This window comes from Stigmatopora argus, chromosome 13 (genome assembly GCF_051989625.1).
Source record: "Stigmatopora argus isolate UIUO_Sarg chromosome 13, RoL_Sarg_1.0, whole genome shotgun sequence".
NCBI classification, from domain to species: Eukaryota; Metazoa; Chordata; class Actinopteri; order Syngnathiformes; family Syngnathidae; genus Stigmatopora; species Stigmatopora argus.
This window is the reverse complement of record NC_135399.1, coordinates 4,667,754-4,686,625: the sequence shown is the minus strand read 5'-3', so window position 1 is coordinate 4,686,625 and position 18,872 is coordinate 4,667,754. Positions and strand designations below refer to the sequence as shown.

The window sequence follows — 18,872 nt, the reverse complement described above, 5'->3', positions numbered from 1 at the left end:
TTTTTCTCATGCTTAAAATAGGTAAAAATTAAAAACAGAAAGAAATGTACTATTATGAAAGTTTTTTTAAGCCGACGTTACACAATCATGAACATTGAGATTAAGAACAGCCAAAGGGGAAGTTCCAAAGATCACTAGTTTTTTTCACGAAACTGGCGGTTTTTGAAAGGCCTTGAACAAAAACCTTGGTACCTCTACTTATCTTTTCCTCTTCCGTCACCAACTTCACTTCACTACCCACTCACCCTTCCACCTCATTCATTTTAATGGCTTCATAAATTTTCCTTGGAACGGATTAGGGCATTTACATTACCATATTTATTCGAGTATAATGCGCAAGATTTTTGACCAAAAAACTGAAGCAAAGTTCGGGTGCGTGTTATGCATGAGGTCTTCGCTTTTATGACCAAATCCCGGTGAAAAACTGCCCTCCACTGGTGAAAAAGTCCCCTCCGCGGCCGTTATAATGGGAGACGTAAAAGCTGTCTTTGTCCGCCAGGTGGCGCGCAAGAGCTTGTTCTACCAAAGGCCCTCTCCAAATAGCCTTTGACCAGTTTATAGGGGAGGGTAAAATAAATAAAGTTGCTCCAGAGAAGTGTCAGCGAGGCGGCCGCTCACTCGAGTCCGCCTCGGATAGGCTACGTGGCTCGCCCCGCTGACATTGGCCAGTGCTCACACTTAAAAAAAATAACTAAAGAAAAATGGAATCAATTGTTTGGTGAATCTGAGGATGATGAATCAGACTTAGAAATTTTTTAAGAATTATGATGATGAATTAGACTTTAAGGATTTCTCATCTCATTTTCTGAACGGCTTTATCCTCATTAGGGTCGCGGGGGATGCTGGAGCCTATCCCAGCTGACTCCGTGCCAGGGGCGGGGGACACCCTGAATCGGTGGCCAGCTGATCGCAGAGCACAAGGAGACGGAAAACCATGCATACTCATACCCATACCTAGGGGCAATTTAGAGTGTCCAATCAGCCTACCATGCATGTTTTTGGAATGTGGGAAGAAATTTGAGTACCAGGAAGAAACCCACGCTGGCTCGGGGAGAACATGCAAACTCCACACAGATGGACGTGATCTGGATTTGAACCCAGGACCCCAGAGCTGTGAGGCTGACGCGCTAACCACTTGGTTTAAAATTAAAAAAGTAAATTAATTCTTCTTGGTTTTGAAATGAATTGAACTCATGAGATAGTAACTCTACTTGGTTGTCCCATAGGGGTGGCACAATTTTTCCTTTAAATTTAATTCTTGAGAAATGGTACAATTTTTGCACCGAATGGCCAACATCATGCACACTCACCTAACCTGTATCCACTTGTTTTACTAATAACGCCTGTATCTGTTTGCCCTATTTTTTTCCTGTCCCTCTCCTACAACCTCTGTCCTTCTCTTTTTGTGCCGGCTGCTGCTTTTTTACCTCCCCATACTCACCTCCGTCTTCCTACACCGCCCTCTTCAGGCCGGAGGTATAGCATAATGTGTAACGACTCGGTCCTGTGTGCAGGCTTTCAGATCGACACCCCCGACAGTCAGGGGAGGACCTGCCTGCATGCCGGTGCTGCAGGAGGGTGAGTGCTGTATTGCACATTTGTCAATCATTGTTTCTGAACAAGTTTGAGGAATGTTGTCCCAAAAGAATGTGAATACAATCATGGATTGTCTTTTAGCTCGATTGGATTTATTTCAGGGTAAGAAGCCCAATTGTTACATTTTGCGAGAGCGTGGTAGGACCGAAACGCAGGGAAGCGGCAAAAACGGGAGTAAGAACAAAGAACAAAGAACAAAACCAAACCTTACTGAGCAGAGGTGGGGAAGCGAGCAGCACATGATATGGCGAGAGTACATGGAAACACAAGGACGGACGTTTCGTTGAAAGATGTTTGGTCCCCGGACGTTTGGTCGACCGGACGTTTGGTTGACCGGACGTTTGGTAGAACGGACGTTTGGTCGCCGGGTTCGTGAGTCCGGAGGTTTGAGTCACGAGACTTTCATTTGTTTAACCCTAACCCTATTCATTCAATGTTAAATAATAGTCATTAAATCCCTATTGACCCAATGTTAAAATCTATCAATTGCATGCGAACCCGTTCTACCAAACGTCCGTTCGACCAAAAGTCCGTTCGACCAAACGTCCGTTCGCCCAAACGTCCGGTCGACCAAACGTCCGGGGACCAAACATCTTTCGACCAAACGTCTGGTTGACCAAACGTCCGGGGACCAAACGTCTTTCGACCAAACGTCTTTTGACGAAATGTCCGGTCAGGCAGTTAGGCCAATGAGGAGGTCTGCTAGGAGAAGCAGCACCTGACTGAAATCAACTGATTACAGTTGTAAGAGAACAGTTTGTCACCTTCGTGGGTTGGAACAAAAACTTGCACCCACTTGGCCCTTTTTGGAATGAGTTTGACACCTATGGATTACATAGACAGACATGGCTCGACAAGACAATCAGAAATGTACATTTCATGTTAAATGTATCAGATGCAGATGTGAAAAAAATGCAATTTTGTATAGTCCCAGATTTGTAGATGTTCTCTTATTATAAATTTAGGTCTTTACCAATATAGATTTTAGTTTAAGCAAAATGCATTAAAAATTGTAAAGTTGTATCTAACATGTTGAAAACAAATTGACCATCAAATCTGGCTGTCTTTTACCATTTCATAGTTATTCCACCCAAAACTATACATCAGGGAACACACACTTTTTTTTCCCAGCACTTGATTGTGAACTAGATTGATAATCATGTCAAGCTTTCTAGTACTATGCTAGCTAGTACATGTTGACAGAATGACAGACATAACAGAATAGAAAGGCTATGGATAGCATAGCAGTGGACAGCCAAAGTCCGCAACTCATTCTGGGTGTAACACCACCTTCTGTTTGGAGATTTCTTGGCGTTGGGGCCAAGACAGCTAAGAAAGGAAGCCTAATTAGGATCTCATTTGGCTGGCACTGATGGTAATAATAATGAAGTCACTTTGAACTAAGAGGGGTGGCAGCGAATGAATAAATATTCATTCGCTTACAGCACTCCCTATTTAAATTGATTGGATTTATACAAAGGATAGACAAAGTCTAAAGAGTTTTAAATTAGTTTTTAAGAGCCGCATACGTGAAAGTATACAATTGTCAATGGCATTGTAATGGGTGTGAGTGTCTCATTGTTTCTATGCTGCTTTCTAGTCTTTAAACCCCCCCAAAAACATGACACGTACCTGAGTGTTAGTTACAGGCCCAGCCAAACTATAGGGGGAAAAAATATGATTTTTGTGTTTACATCACAGGTCAATTCTGTTTGCATATGCGACACATATTTTCATCGGTATGAACAATCAAATTCTCATCTTTTCAGATCTTTACGCATCCAAACTATACTTAAAATTAACCACCTCACCACTATACGACAAAACAAACAACAGAGGTGAACAAAATATGGCCGACAAATGTGCAAAAAATACCTTTTGCTTCCTCATCCCCGCACACAGTTATCAGGCTAAAACATGCTGCATAAAATCCTCAAAAACTGTAATAAAACCAGGACGACAGAGCACTCCCGAAGTACACTATTTACTTCTGTAACAGATGCGACACAAGACAATGTGTTACACGAATCAGAGCGCCCATGTTTGAATATTAAAGTCCATAAACGTTAACGTCCATAAAATATAGTAAATGTTGTATTGATTTGTTATCTCATGCATAACTGGTGCTTGTTTTTGTTTGTTTGCATGTGCACTGTACAGCAACGTGGAGTGTGTCAAGCTACTCCTGACGAGTGGCGGCGATCACAACAGGAGGGACAACTGCGGCAGGTTGGAAATGTTGGAATAGTGGTTACGCATGTTATGGTTTATTTTGGATTGTTGGGTATTATGCTACCTCTAGAAGAGACATTACCGTATTTATTTTAGTATAACACGCATTAGACAACATGTATGAAAGCGGCAGGGAACGGGGGTGAAAATCCACTCTTGATTCATGCTAAAGCTTACTGTGGACACACATTCATAAGAGCCTAGCTAAGGAAATTGAGAGAGGGGAGGAATCGTTATTGTCATGCAATCTACTGACAGTTCCTTGGCGATCTACGTAATGGGCACCTTGTCAAAACCCATCTGAGTTCTTCAGACTGAAGACCATCTTGTCCACATCTGATATGAAATTACCTCCCGTATGTGGTTTCAATCAATTAAGATTCAATCTAGTAAATTGGGTTCTGACTGCCAGTCTTGGCCTTGGACACAGAAATTTCTGTGTGCCCTGTTTTGTCCAGACAAAACCTAAAAAGTTGGTGTGAAAACAAACCAGCAAAATTTTGTGCACCAAAGATCTCACTGTAGAGGTGGTCTCGGTTCGCTTCCAAACAGACAGTGGTTCAGGTTCGTCTTGTGTGTGAAAGCATCCGCACCGTGGTTCGGACCAAAGCTGAAATCCCACACCTATTTGAATGTAACAGCGTTCTGTAGAACACAGGCATTATAGGAAATGTTGTTTTGGTTAGTACAGTGGTACCTCGAGATACGAGCTTAATTCGTTCCGGGACTGAGCTCGTATGTCGATATTCTCGTAACTCGAACGAACGTTTCCCATTGAAATGAACTAAAAACAAATTAATTCGTTCCAACCCTCTGAAAAAACACCAAAAACAGGATATTAGATTGGAATTTTTTTCTTCATTTGTTCTAATTCGCCATCTATTAACAAAGTAACACATAACTAGTGGTTTAATATTACTAAAATGTGTTTAATAGTACTAAAATTATACGGATTTCGAAGGGGGAGAGAGAGAGACGGACAGAGAGAGGGGGGCGGAGAGGGGGGGGACGTTAATTCCTTCTCTTTTTGCACGACAACACGCTTGTTTCATAACATTACCAAATTTAAATGAACTTGGATTACGATGCAGACACACTCAAAAATATGTTTAATCTAACCTTACACTAAACTTAATTCTAATTTTGTATTTAAGTTTGATACCGGCCGGGTTGGCTGTATTTGCCCCGCCTCCACCCTGATTTTCACTATCGATGGGCTAGTCTTGTATTAGCGATCGCTCTACCAACGGGAGCTAACAGGCTAAGGGGGAAAAACACTGAAAAAATGCAACGCTCCGTCCAGTGCTCGCAGAGACATCACCAAAAGGGAGTTGCGGGGAGAGAGCCAGTGCCCCTGATGTTCTTACGAGCAGCCAACGAGAAGTAATATATACTGCTCGTATTAGCGATCGCTCCGCCATTCGCGCTGAGTGACGAAAAAAAAAAACACTGAAAAAATGCAACGCTCCGCTCGTAGATATCTACGAGAGCTCGTATATACACGAAAGAGATGCAGCAAAAGAGACAGTGCGCTAAAATCATAAACAGCCTCTCATGTCTTGGCCACCTGGCTTTCTCGTATCTCAAAATTTGTCTCGTATCTAGAGATAATTATTTGCTCGAAATTTTACTCGTATCTCGAAATGCTCGTATGTCGGCGTGCTCGTATGTCGAGGTACCACTGTAGTAGCTAACAAGTCTTTTTCACATTGCAATTTTTGCAAGCAACCCAGGATTTGACAACAAACCTATGCTTATGCAGTCATCATTCAATCCTTGCACAAAATGGTCAAGGCGGGGTAACACTGTAAATTACGGAAGTAAACAATCATGGAGCACCAGCGTGCAGCACTTATGCTCATATTGATATGGTTCATTCAACTACAAATTTGCGGGACTTTTGGCAAATCAATGGGCATTGATATAATGTCTATTTTGTGCACAAATACCTAGGAGACATTCCGTCTCCTTATCACTTCATATTGAAGCCTGAGTCTTGTTCGCCAACGTATAGCTAACCAAACAATATTTCCCATAATGTTTGTGGCTACAGAACACTGTTACGTGTAAGTAAGTGTGTGATTTCAGCTTTGGTCTAAACCACCCAAACCACGTTTTGTGGCCAAGCGGACCGAGACCAGTAAGGTCTCTGTTCATCTGTTTGGTTCGCACCTGAGTTCGCAGGTTTCTAGTCACAGCTGCCCAAAAGGTGTGGAGCACAAGGTTTTCAGGTTTGATCCGCACCTAACAGGGCAGGTGTGATTATGCCCTAGGACCAGTGTTCCCTCTAAGCTGCGCGCGTGCGCAATTGCGCACTACTCTCGTCTTCTCTGCGCAGCAGCAATCATATGGCGCGCAGTAAAAAAAAAAAAATCGGAATTTTTTATTTATATATATATATATATATTTTTTTTACCCCTTTCCCCATGATGGCGCCGTTTAAGCGGCAGCCAGTGGCAGTAGCTCTGTCCACTTATGTTTTTCGTGTTTTACAGCATGTTTTACATGAAAAATTAGAGGGAACATTGACATGCACCTGCTTGTGGCAGGTGTGATACTGGTGTGCCCATAGCGAGCAATGATGATGTCGTGACCGGATGATTCGCCTAAAGACATTTCGCCGACGGACGTTTGACAGACGGACAGGTCGCCGAATGGACGTTCCGCCGAACGTTCATTCGGCGACCTGCCCGTCTGTCAAACGTCCGTCGGCGAAACGTCTTTAGGCGAATCATCCGAGTACCGATGATGTCGCTCACACTGGTACTCGGTGCGCTCAGGGAGGTTGACTTTCTGCTCAGACCAACGAAAAATTAGAGGGAACATTGCCTAGGACCAATGTTCCCTCTAAGCTGCGCGCGTGCGCAATTGCGCACTACTCTCGTCTTCTCTGCGCACAGCAAATCATATGGAGGGCACAAAATAAAATCCCAATACATATATTTTTTTCTAGCTGTGAGGCCGACGCGCGAACCACTTATCCGCCGGGCTGCCCATTCATAGATATTAATCATTACATTTTATTATTACTAAATCATTTATGTTTAGTAGACACGTACCTGCTTATGGCAGGTGTGATACTGGTGTGTGCCCATAGCGAGCAATGATGATGTTGCTCACACCAGTACTCAGTGTGCTTAGGGAGGTTGTCTTTCTGCCCAAACAAACAAAAAATTAGAGGGAACATTGCCTAGGACATTGAGTATGTTCTTTTTTGGGAAACGTAAGTCAACATAAAAACAGAAACTGATGAAAATCCTTATCATATGCTTAGTGTTTATGGATGGCCATCACGCAGTCAGAGTAGTTTGGTAGTTCTTATATTTTGGTAGTTTGAGCCTTGGATAATTTTTGTGCTTTACTGAATGATGTCCACCCTAGTTAGCCCTCTTGTTTTCTTTAGGACTTCGCTGCACTATGCTGCTGCCAGCCGACACTATCAGTGTCTAGAGACGCTGGTGGCTTGCGGAACTGCCATCAATGCCACTGACAAGTGGGGGCGCTCTGCACTGCACTATGCTGCGGCTTCAGATCTGGACAGAAGGTAATAGGGCAACTTGAAGTTTCATCAGTTTTTTTCTGCTTGCACTGCACAAATCCAAGAAATCACAAAAGACTTGTTGGGGTCATGAAAAGAAAATGATTTTGTTACAAGTGGTGTTGAAAATGCATGGATGGATTGACAGCCATCATACAACCAAATATAACACTGTACAGTATTCCCTCAAATTTCGCAGGTAATGTTGACCAGACATGGCTGTGATAATCGAAAAACTGCAAAGTAGGATCATCTCTATTATTTCTACCATACCACGCGAAAATATGTACGTAAATGACATATTTTCGCGTCCATACAAAATAAAGAAGTGTAGATATTAAACGTTACACAATTATATAGATGCGTAAATACCTCTAAGAATAGCTCTTCTCTGCTTATTCTTAATCCAAAAAATGACAATGAGAGACATGTGCAGTATGATTAAGGTGAAGTGAAGATGATGATGATTTAGTGTGCAGGTTATTGAGAGATTTATTCCAAGTCAGGTCAATTTCTTCAGATTCGACAGGTGTCATCTGGTCAGCAGGATGACATTGTGACCGTTTTGGCGCACAAAGAAAATGGGGAGTCGTAACACAGTTTCTTTTTTGTACAAATATGGTTTTGTACAAAGACATGACACCGTCAGGATGATTGCCATACTCGATGGCTGTGACCATGTTGCCATCAACCTCTGGGACACTGTTTCAAACTGTTAGCCATATTGAAAATTTCTTCCAAATTTCTCACAGTACTAAGACCACATTCTTCATCTTTACTGGCGTCATCGTTTTGGGAAAAAATAAACTTTCACTTCGCTCTTCTGCGCCGCCCAGCTGTCGTACCCGCCCAGAGAGCTCTATTTTCAGAATAAGAGTGACCGCCTCTCCCTTAATGTTGCCCGGAGCTTGCACTTTGAAACATTTCTGGGAAATTCCACCCTCAGCTCCGCTACCCCGCTCCTGGCCTTGGGTGCTGGAGCCTATCCCAGCCAACTATTAGCACCAGGCGGGCAATAAGATGATTTATTTATGGATATTAATCATTCAATTTTATTATGACTAGATCATTTCTGGCTAGTAGAAATCCCCCTGCTAATAGCAAGCACTTCTGATGTTACTTACAGTGGTCCTCAGTTTGCTCAGGGAGGTTGTCTTTATGTCCAGACACATGAAAAATTAGAGGGAACATTGCAGGTGGGGGAGACACTCAAGTAGTTGCCAGTCATCTGCAAAAAGAGACAGACAACCATTCACACACCCATACATAGGGGCAAATTAGAGAATACCATGCCTACCAGGCATGATTTTGGGATGTGGGAGGAAACTGGAGTATCCAGAGAAGAGCCACGCAAGCCCGAGAACATGCAAACTCCACACAAGAATATCTGTACCTGGGATTAAACCTTATCTTAGAACTCTGAAGCCGACATGCTAACCACTGGTCTACTAGGCCGCCTACAACCAAGTTAATAAATATATTATGCATCCATGTTGCATGAGTAAGTATTGTGAAATTAATATCTCAGCTGTCAGGCTCTTTAACAAAAAAATGGCTGAGTGTTAAGACCTACCGTATGCATGCATGTACATCTATGTGTATGTATGTATATATGTGCTTATAAATGTGTGTGTATGTATATGTGTGTATATATATATATATATATATATATATATATATATATATATATATATACTTCAACCCGCTTATTTATTTATATATTTATTCATGTATTTATTTATTAACTTACTTATTACCTATCTATTTATGTCTAAAATGCCTTTCCTATTTCTGCATCCTCACCCTCTTGCTACTGTGACAACGAAATTTCCTGAATACGGGATGAATAAAGTTATCCAATCCAATCCAATGTGAAACGTGTCTTTCAGGCGACGTGTTGAGCTGGAACCTGACAGTGAAGGAGTCCAGGCAGAGAGGGAGAAAGAGGCAGCGCAGTGAGTCCTTGTCCTGAAATGTGCATAGAACATGACAGTGCATAAGAAAAAAATAAATATATGTATATGTGTTGCGGAATGGTTAGCGCTTCCGCCTCACAGTTCTGAAATCAAGGGTTCCATCTCTAGTTAATGTTGTTGGTGTTTTTTTAAATTATTATTATTTTTTTACTTAAACCCCAATGCACTGAAGCCGCAAATGTGGTGAAGGATGACAGTACACAAAAAAGTATTCATTCATTCATTTTCTGAACGGCTTATCTTGACAAGGTCGTCGGGGGTGCTGGAGCCTGAATCGGTTGCCAGTCAATCACAGGGTTCAAGGAGACAGACAACCATTCACCCTCACCCCTTTATAGGTGGTAAATTAGAGTGCTCAACCAGGCTACCATGCATGCTTTTGGGATGTGAAAGGAAACTGGGGTACCTGGAGAAAACCCACGCTAACCCGGGGAGAACATGCAAACTCCATACAGTGAGGACCGACCTGGGATCGAACCCTCAACCCTAGAACTGTGAGGCCGACGTGCTACTGGCAGGCGGTACACGGTCGATTGGTCGCCGGTCTTTTGGTCGCCGGTCTTTTGGTCGCCGGTCTTTTGGTCGCCGGTCTTTTGGTCGCCGGTCTTTTGGTCGCCGGTCTTTTGGTCGCCCGGAAGGTTAATGATAATTACCATTTAAATCGTTGCTCAAATTCCCTAAATACAAACTGCGAATTACTATTTAGTCATACTTAATGCCCTAGTAATTATTAGGCTAAAGAAAAGCTCCAAATTTCCCAGACTTTTATTGTTTTTTGTTGGAGAACTTGCTAAGACCCTGACGGACGTACCTTCCTAAGGGGACAACTCATGTACATACAAACTCTTATACACTCACACGTCGGCTCAGTGAAACTGGTCATGGCCATTGTTGGCTTTTATTGATGCGTAGACTGTGTTGTTTTACCTTGTTTTGTCGCCGGTCTTTTGGTCGTCGGTCTTTTGGTCGCCGGTCTTTTGGTCGCCCGTTGTCGCGGTCCGGGCGACCAAAAGACCGCGACCAAAAGACCGGCGACCAAAAGACCGGCGACCAAAAGACCGGCGACCAATCGACCGCACACGCTGGCAGGCCACCTAAAAAAATAAGCATCATTTTTAAAAATAAAAAATATGCATGCCTTTTCCAGAAAGTCCAACAACATAGACATTCCTTTTATAGAGCAAAAAAACTAGCGCCACTCAACTCTCAAGCGGCACCAGTCGAAAGATTCTTTTCACTAGAAAAAGGGGACACCATCAAGCACCAATAACCCCCTCATTGACAATCTGGTGTTTTTCAGATGTTTGGGGTTCCTGCTTGAGAGTGGGGCGACGGCCTCACTTAAAGACAAGCAAGGATACAGTCCAGTTCACTATGCTGCAGCTTATGGACACAAACACTGCTTGGAGCTGGTCAGTACACGCATGTACACGTACGTGTGCAGTTGGACACTTAAGATAATCACAACATGTGACTTTTCAGCTACTGGACAGAGACGATGGTTACCAGGACGACCTGGAATCCCCCAATGCCAGGAGCCCCCTGCACCTCGCTGTAAGTCTAAATGCATTCAGGGTGACTGACTTCCTGTCTCCATAGTCACCTGACTGACTTATTTGACATTTTTGAGAAATTATTACAGTTTAACATCAGTCATTTCCTGCTCAAGAAAAAATACTTCCTTTTCATTTTTTTTGTTAGATAAAAATGACTTAGTATAAAGCACCTGCTGATTACGTCCTGAGAAATATTCATTTTTCCGTTTTCCAGTCTCATAAAATGAAACATCATTTTTACTTCGTTTTGTGTTTATTCACCCTTCTTTACTTAATAAGTGAATAAAAATGATTTCCTCTTCAATTGGTAATGATTAATCCCTACCAATTTCTACTTCCCGCTAAAAAGCATAAAACTATGAAATATATAAAAGAAACTTAAAAATTAAGAAAAGAATACAGCGGAGTACACAAAGAGCTCACATCTTGTTCAACGCAAACAATTCCTGTTTTATCTTTTGCGCCTCAACATTTATATTCAGCAATAATATGAGTTAATTCTTAGTATTATAATAAAGTGAACCACTGCATAATCATAATTTGGCAGATGTTTGGGGGAATTCCCGCGTACAGTGGTACCTCGAGATACGAGCTTAATTCGTTCTGGGACTGAGCTCATATGTCAATGTACTCGTAACTCAAAAGAACGTTTCCCATAGAAATGAAGTAAAAACAAATTAATTTGTTCCAACCCTCTGAAAAAACACCCCAAACAGGACATTGGATTGGAAAAACATTTTTATTTGTTCTAATTCGCCAACTATTAACAAAGTAACATAACTAGTGATTTAATAGTACTAAAATGTGTTTAATATTACTAAAATTAGACAGATTTTGCGGAGGGGAGAGAGAGACGGACAGAGAGAGGGGCGGAAGAGGGGGGACTTTTTGCACGGCAACGTGCTCGTAACATAACATAAATTTTAAATGAACTTGGATTACGATGCAGACACTCAAAAATAAGTTTAATCTAACCTTGCACTAAACTTAATTCTAATTTTTTAGATTTTTTTAAATACTTTTCTTCTCCCGGGTTGGCTCTATTGGCCCCGCCTCCACCCTGACTTTCAGATGCAACCTATCGAGGGTTATTTGCCTTTGTCTTCCCTTCAAAATATTCCCAAAATGATGCACACAAATGTCCTCACAATAGGAAAACGCACGGCCACTTGCCAACGAGAAGTAGTATATACGCCATTCACACTGACGGGAAAAAAAACACAGAAAAAATGCAACGCTCCGCCCAGTGCTCGCAGAGACATTACACGAGGGAGTTGCGACCACAGAGACATTACACGAGGGAGTTGCGGGGAGAGAGACAGTGCCCATGATGTTCTTATGAACAGCCTCTCGTGTCCGCTGTCTGCTCGTATATCAAAATTTGTCTCGTATCTCAAGATAAATATTTGCTCAAAATTTTATTCGTATGTCAAATTGCTCGTATGTCGGGACACTCGTATGTTGAGGTATCACTGTATTTTCTTTACTGTATTCAGGTCAAAGCAGTGAAAGCATAACTATGGTGGTATCTTGTATAATATGTTGAAGTTTTTAAAAATATATTTTTTGTTTTGCACTTTGGAAAAAAAGTGAGGGATAACAAAAAGATTAAAAAAGAGAATAGTATTTACTGTTAACTCATTGGCTTGCACTGACAGCGATTGATGCCATACATTCATTCATCTTCCATACCACGTATCCTTGAAAGGGTTGCTGGAGTCTAACCCAGCTGACTACGGGCGAAAGGCAGACTACATCCTAGACTGGTCGCCAGTCAGAAGTAGGGTACACAGAGAGACAAACGACCGTACGCACTCACAATCATACCGCCACCAGCGGTAATCGTGCCCACGCCTGGGCGCACCGAATTCAGGCGCTGTGAACCTCTATGACGCCATACAAACCTAACAAAGATAACCCAAGTAGCGATAAAATGCAGCTTTTTACCTTTTTTTTTACAATATACATACATGTTGCTGTCAATCCCAGGCACTCAAAATTATATCGGCCCCAAAAAAATATTGGACAATTTTTCTGTCAGTTGAACTAGGGATTAATCTCAGAGGTGGTCTTGAACCTAAAACTTTACTTTCCTGGCCTTCTGCGATGCAAATCATCAACTACATATTGTAGCAGACAGTATTGTATAAATAAGGGATAATAATATAGACACCTAATAATATATATGATTGGGGGAAAAAGTTTTTGGAGGTCTCACCTGCACCCTGGGCACTCGCCAACATTGCCAATGACAAATTTTAGCACAGATTACCGTATTTTCTCTCGTAAAAGCCGTCCACTGATTCACAATTTTCACCTCCATATTCATGGTTTTAATAGGGAGGACAAATGTGTTACTTTGAAGGGAAAATCTCAAGAAAAATCATCGCTCGTGGTATTTCTGAGATAATGTATGAATCAAAAGAACATTATTAGGGTCAATATCATAAGGAATTAATTCATCCAGTAATGGTTGTTTTCTTACTGCAAAACAGAAAATAACCAACAAATAGTAAATGTTAATTTGCCAACATCTACTGGTGAAAAAGAGAGCAACGTTGTAAGTCTTCTGCGTATACAGACGCTCCCCTACTTACGAATGAGTTAGGTTCCGAGCGATTGTTCATAAGTTGAATTTGTTCGTAAGTTGCTCAGTGCTATATTTTGTATTATAATTTATGTTTAAGGCCTATATAAGTATATTGAAGCCTATGTAAGTATATTGAAGGTTTATATAAGTGCATTTGTATGTTTAAGGCTTGTATAAGTAACACGCATTGGTTTGTACTGAAAAAAACATTTAATAAAATGGAGAGAATACATACAGTACTGTATACATACATTAGAGAGAGCGAGAGATTTACTAGAAACTGGCCGAAAGAAGCTATCTAATGACGATTGCAGTTTTCTTTTTTTCATCCTAAATGATGCGGTAGCACTGTATGGCATCATTCAATTGATTTGCAAACTTTGTGCAACGTTCAATATTTGGGTCCTGCTGCTCGATCTTTATGTTTATAAATGGTACTGACGGTCGAACAATTCAAGTTGTATTCACGTGCAACGCTCACCACTTTCTCACGCGCATCAAGCTTTGTTATTATTGCCACTCATTTCAAATGAAATGGCTTGCCTCTTCCTTGCACCTCCCTCAATAGAAACCTTTCGCGTTTCACCAACCATATTGAATAATGGATGCACGAGATATTTAATGATAAAAATGAAAAAGGTTCTTTGCGCACTGGAGACACGTTCACGCACTTCCGCATTGCAACAAACTGGGCAGAGGAAGGTGGATGCTGGGTGAGCTGAGCTCTCACAGCGCCAGGCGTCGGTATTAGCGGCGGAAAGAAGCACTACTTGGAAAAAGGCGCGCAATACAAAATTGAACTTACGAACATTTTTCGACATAAACGCAATTTGCAGACATGTTCGTATGTACCGTTGTTCGTAACTCGAATGGTCGTAAGTAGGGGAGCGTCTGTATAAGCCGTACACTTAATTCAGTCATCATTTTTTTAGTCACAAATATGGCTTATATGTGAGAAAATGTGGTAATTGGCTGTTAAAACTGTCTTCAATTTGCTTTTGATTATTTGATTCATTGTGGTAGCCCTATTTGAGTGAATATTTTAATTACCCAACCCATTTTAACTTTGTAAAAAACACATTGTAAATGCATTCACCCAAAAATTATTTTGTGCTTTCTGTAAGCAGGCATACCACGGCCATGCTCAGGCCCTTGAGGTTTTGCTACAGGGAGAAAAAGAAGTGGACCGGTTGGACGAAGCTGGTCGCACACCCTTGGCCATGGCGGCTCTTCAGGGCCATGCAGACTGTGTTCACATCCTCCTCAGCCAGAGGGCGTTGGCATGCACTTGTGACCCTCAGCACGGGCGCAACTCTGTACACCTAGCAGGTGCGGCTCAATGTTGTGAGATGATGTCGTTTAGTGGAATCTGTGCTAGCTAACATGAGTGCCACTCTCCAGTGATGAATGGTCACACGACGTGTTTACGCCTCCTACTGGATGAATCGGACGGCACAGATCTTGCGGATACCACTGATTCTCAAGGACAGTGAGTGATATTTTTTTTTAGTTCATTCCTTTATTCAACTTCCGTACCTTGTGACGGTTGCGGGGGTTGCCAGAGTCTATCCCAGATGATTTAGGGCGAAAGCCAGACTACATCCTAGACTGGTCGCCAGTCAGCCTTTGGTAACACAGAGACAGGCGACCATTCGCACTCACAATCATACTGCCACCAGCGCAAATTGAGCTTGTGCCTGCCCACACCGAAGTCAGGCGAGTGAACCACTACACCCTTAGGCAGCGTTCTTCCTCTACTTATTAATCAAAACTGTTAATAAACTGTGAAAGGCTTGATTTACTTTTTATCCTATTATGTGTAGTAGTACTTCTACTTCCGAATGCTTCCACATACACTCGATAGAAAACCTTTTGTTAAAAAATTACGAAAAAAAAAACCAAGTTACAAAATGTCAAACAAAATCAAACATCCACTGAAACCTAAATTCACTTCCTGTATCCAGTATTTTATTATCTTTTTAATCAATTGTCGTGGTATAGTTGCCGGAACCGAGGTTCGTGCACTTTAGGCGGCATAGTGGCCACCGTGAGCAACATTATATGAGCGATAAAATGAGAGCCCAGTAGAGGGTAGCGATGTTCTAAAGTGAGAATCAATGCATCCATGACAATATTTTCAAAATGAAATAACTGAGAAGGAAATGCATTTACTTTTTGGGGGATTTTGTAACTTGGATCTTTTTTTGTATCTGAGGTACACATTTGCATATAAAAAAATTTGTAACCTGAAAATTTCGTACCTAGAGGCATTCGTAAGTAGAGGTATGACTGTATTACATTTGGGGCCATTACATTTAATGCCAATGGAAATACACTACGACGCACCCTAAAGTGAACTTACATTTGACCCTTAATGGTGATTTGGAACAGAATATGTCACAGTTGGAGCCAGCTGTCCCATATTCAATTTCACAAAGACCCGTTTTTCCGATACGTGGTACTTCAGCCAAATTTCAGTGGTGTCTACAGTAAAACTGCATTTTTCGATTTACTAGTTCAAGATTGAATGAAGCGTGCTTATCTCTAATGTTGTCCACACATCTGGTTGAAATTGGTCATCCAGAAGCGGAGTACGTTGCAATTTAAATTCCTCAAATTTTGTCCTTGGTGTGATATAAACTGCCTCCAATTCACCCAAAGGAAGTGAATGCAAATTAAAATGTGAAAGATCACGAAATCAAGTACCAATATAAATACGCCACCACTATACTAAAAAGGTACAGTGGTACCTCGAGATACGAGCTTAATTCGTTCCAGGACTGATCTTGTATGTTGATTTACTCGTAACTCAAATGAACGTTTCCCATAGGAATGAACTAAAAACAAATTAATTCGTTCCAACCATCTGAAAAAAATACCAAAAACAGGATATTGGATTGGAATTTTTATTTTATATGTTCTAATTCGCCATCTATTAACAAAGTAACAAATAACTAGTGGTTTAATAGTACTAAAATGTGTTTAATAGTATTAAAATTAGACAGATTTCGCGGAGGGGAGAGAGCGAGGGACAGGGAGGGAAACCTTTTGCACGGCAACGCGCTCGTAACATAACAAACAAATTTAAATTAACTTGGATTACGATGCAGACACACTCAAAAAATAAATTTAATCTAACCTTACACTAAACTTATTTTTTTATACCTTTCTTCTCCCGGGTTGGCTCTATTTGCCCCGCCTCCACCCTGACTTTCAGATGCAACCTATCGAGGGTTGTTTGCTTTTGTCTTCTCTTCAAAATATTTCCAAAATGATGCACACAAATGTCCTCACAATAGGATAACGCACGACCACTTGCCAGGGAGAAGTTGTATATACTCCTCTCGTATTAGCGATCGCTCCGCCATTCAACGCTCCGCCCAGTGCTCGTAGACACATTACACGAGGGAGTTGCGGGGGGAGAGACAGTGCCCATGATGTTCTTATGAGCAGCCTCTCGCGTCCGCTGTATGCTCGTATATCAAAATTTGTCTCGTATCTCAAGATAAATATTTGCTCAAAATTTTACTCGTAACTACAATTGCTCGTATGTCGAGATATTACTGTACACATTTTCAATAGGAACCATTTTTCTTTTCCAGCTGAGGTACGCTTTAAATTCCTTAAATTTTAAATTGTCCTGCATTGCGTGAAATTCTCCTTAAAATGTTCTGACATTTTAAGAGTATATTAAATTGATGTGAGGTTGGCCAGGTAATTTCCATATTTTTGGCATTAAATTTCCCTTGTTGAAACTTGCAAGAACCCTCCTGCGGGCTACACCGGCCTCTTTACTCGTTTGTTTTGATCATAGGCAAAGTAAGAACCTTTGCTAAGAAACTCCATGCTGAAGTATTTTGTATGTGGATTTTTAACATTTAAAGGGTGTATGATATCAACATTTTCTCCAACTTTGCAATGACCCACATTGTGTCTGTGTTTACAGGACACCTCTGATGCTTGCTGTGGTAGGTGGTCACGTTGACGCCGTGTCTCTCCTTCTTGAGCGGGACGTGGACGTCAATATGGCCGACAAACACGGCATGACCGCATTGCACCTTGGGGTGAGTGAGCTGCATGTCACTTGTTCAGTGCTTGGAGGTCAACCATCCATAGTTTATTATTCATTTAACTGCTTAAAAAGCTGCTTTAAAAAGGAGATGCATATCCTTTTACCGTTTCTCTTATGTCTCTAATTGCATTTCTCAAAGTCCTCGCTCCTCAGTTTACATGTCGGGCTTTCCCACCCAAAATTCCGTCAAGGAGATGAGGATACTGACAGAAGAGTTAGGCGAGAGGAGGTTCATACATTTATAGAAATTACACAATCCCTCCTCCAAGACGTCGTCGTGTTTGGTTGGCATCGCCATCGAGTAACTTCTACGGATGATGAGACTTTCGTTAATTTAAGATAACCCGAGTAATATCCTCACCAAAATGATAAGTTCATTAATAGATATACTTTAATAAAAGGAAGACATGCGGGCAGATATAATAACAGGGGGGAATGTTGGAGTTATTTTGGGTACTATTATGTGTGTACAACGAAGAAATATTAATCATTATATGTATGTGTGGAATATTAATCATTATATGTATATGTGAAATATTAATCATTATAAGCAGACAAACGCTCAGTATAATTGTTACCGAAGGACAATTCCCCCTGCAGCCTGCTCTGAGGACGTTTAAACTGTTTTGCCCTGATCCGAGGACTATTGACTTGACAGCTCACCCAGTCCCGGGATCCGAGGACTGTTGATCTGGATTAAAACCTCAACCCTTTACCCAGTCGCACGTTCGCAATGAAGATCTGTGAAGGACTCTTAAATTGCTTTGACTTGGATTCCGCAGCAGATGGCGATAATTGAATCGACTTCCAAAAATACTCGCATATTGTTTTAAAATAGTGTTGCTCGTTTCACCGAATTGTTTTGCTGAATGGAGGCTTGCTTGTTTAAATTCTTATGCAGTTGTTTTTGGTTTCCGACCTTAATTGATGTTTTGAATACCTGATATGCAATTGATGTTGCAGTTGTTTTTTGACCTTAATTGTGTTATTCGGTTAGACGCTTATGCAATTGTTTTGAATAAGAGTACGTTGGCACGTTTTAAGATGCTCCTGCGGCATGAGAACAATTCGCCAGTCGCCTTCAGTGATTTGAGGAATATTACATTTAAGGCACTTGAGATTTAAAACAAATATTTAGGCTAAATGGTGTACACATCCCTCGTTTTTTTGCGGATTATATAGACCAGAGATGGCCGCAATAATTGAAAAACCGTAGTAGTAGGATCACCCCTAATATTACTACATGCCGTATTTTTTCGAGTATAAAGCGCAAAATTTTGTACCAAAAAACAAGCAAAGTTCGGGTGCGCAT

At 41.3% G+C, this 18,872-nt stretch overlaps 1 protein-coding gene across 5 annotated transcripts in view; it reads left to right on the top strand.

The window, feature by feature from the left end:
- Window positions 1–18,872, top strand: part of ankrd44 (ankyrin repeat domain 44) — a 54,124-nt gene that overhangs the window by 22,329 nt on the left and 12,923 nt on the right. For all 5 annotated transcript variants that reach the window (XM_077616964.1, XM_077616961.1, XM_077616962.1 and 2 more), the window contains 9 exons: window positions 1,515–1,578; window positions 3,757–3,825; window positions 7,232–7,372; window positions 9,256–9,321; window positions 10,643–10,754; window positions 10,825–10,896; window positions 14,616–14,817; window positions 14,890–14,977; window positions 17,435–17,552. In XM_077616964.1, the coding sequence (XP_077473090.1) occupies window positions 1,515–1,578; window positions 3,757–3,825; window positions 7,232–7,372; window positions 9,256–9,321; window positions 10,643–10,754; window positions 10,825–10,896; window positions 14,616–14,817; window positions 14,890–14,977; window positions 17,435–17,552 (932 nt within the window). The remainder of the gene's footprint in view (window positions 1–1,514; window positions 1,579–3,756; window positions 3,826–7,231; window positions 7,373–9,255; window positions 9,322–10,642; window positions 10,755–10,824; window positions 10,897–14,615; window positions 14,818–14,889; window positions 14,978–17,434; window positions 17,553–18,872) is intronic.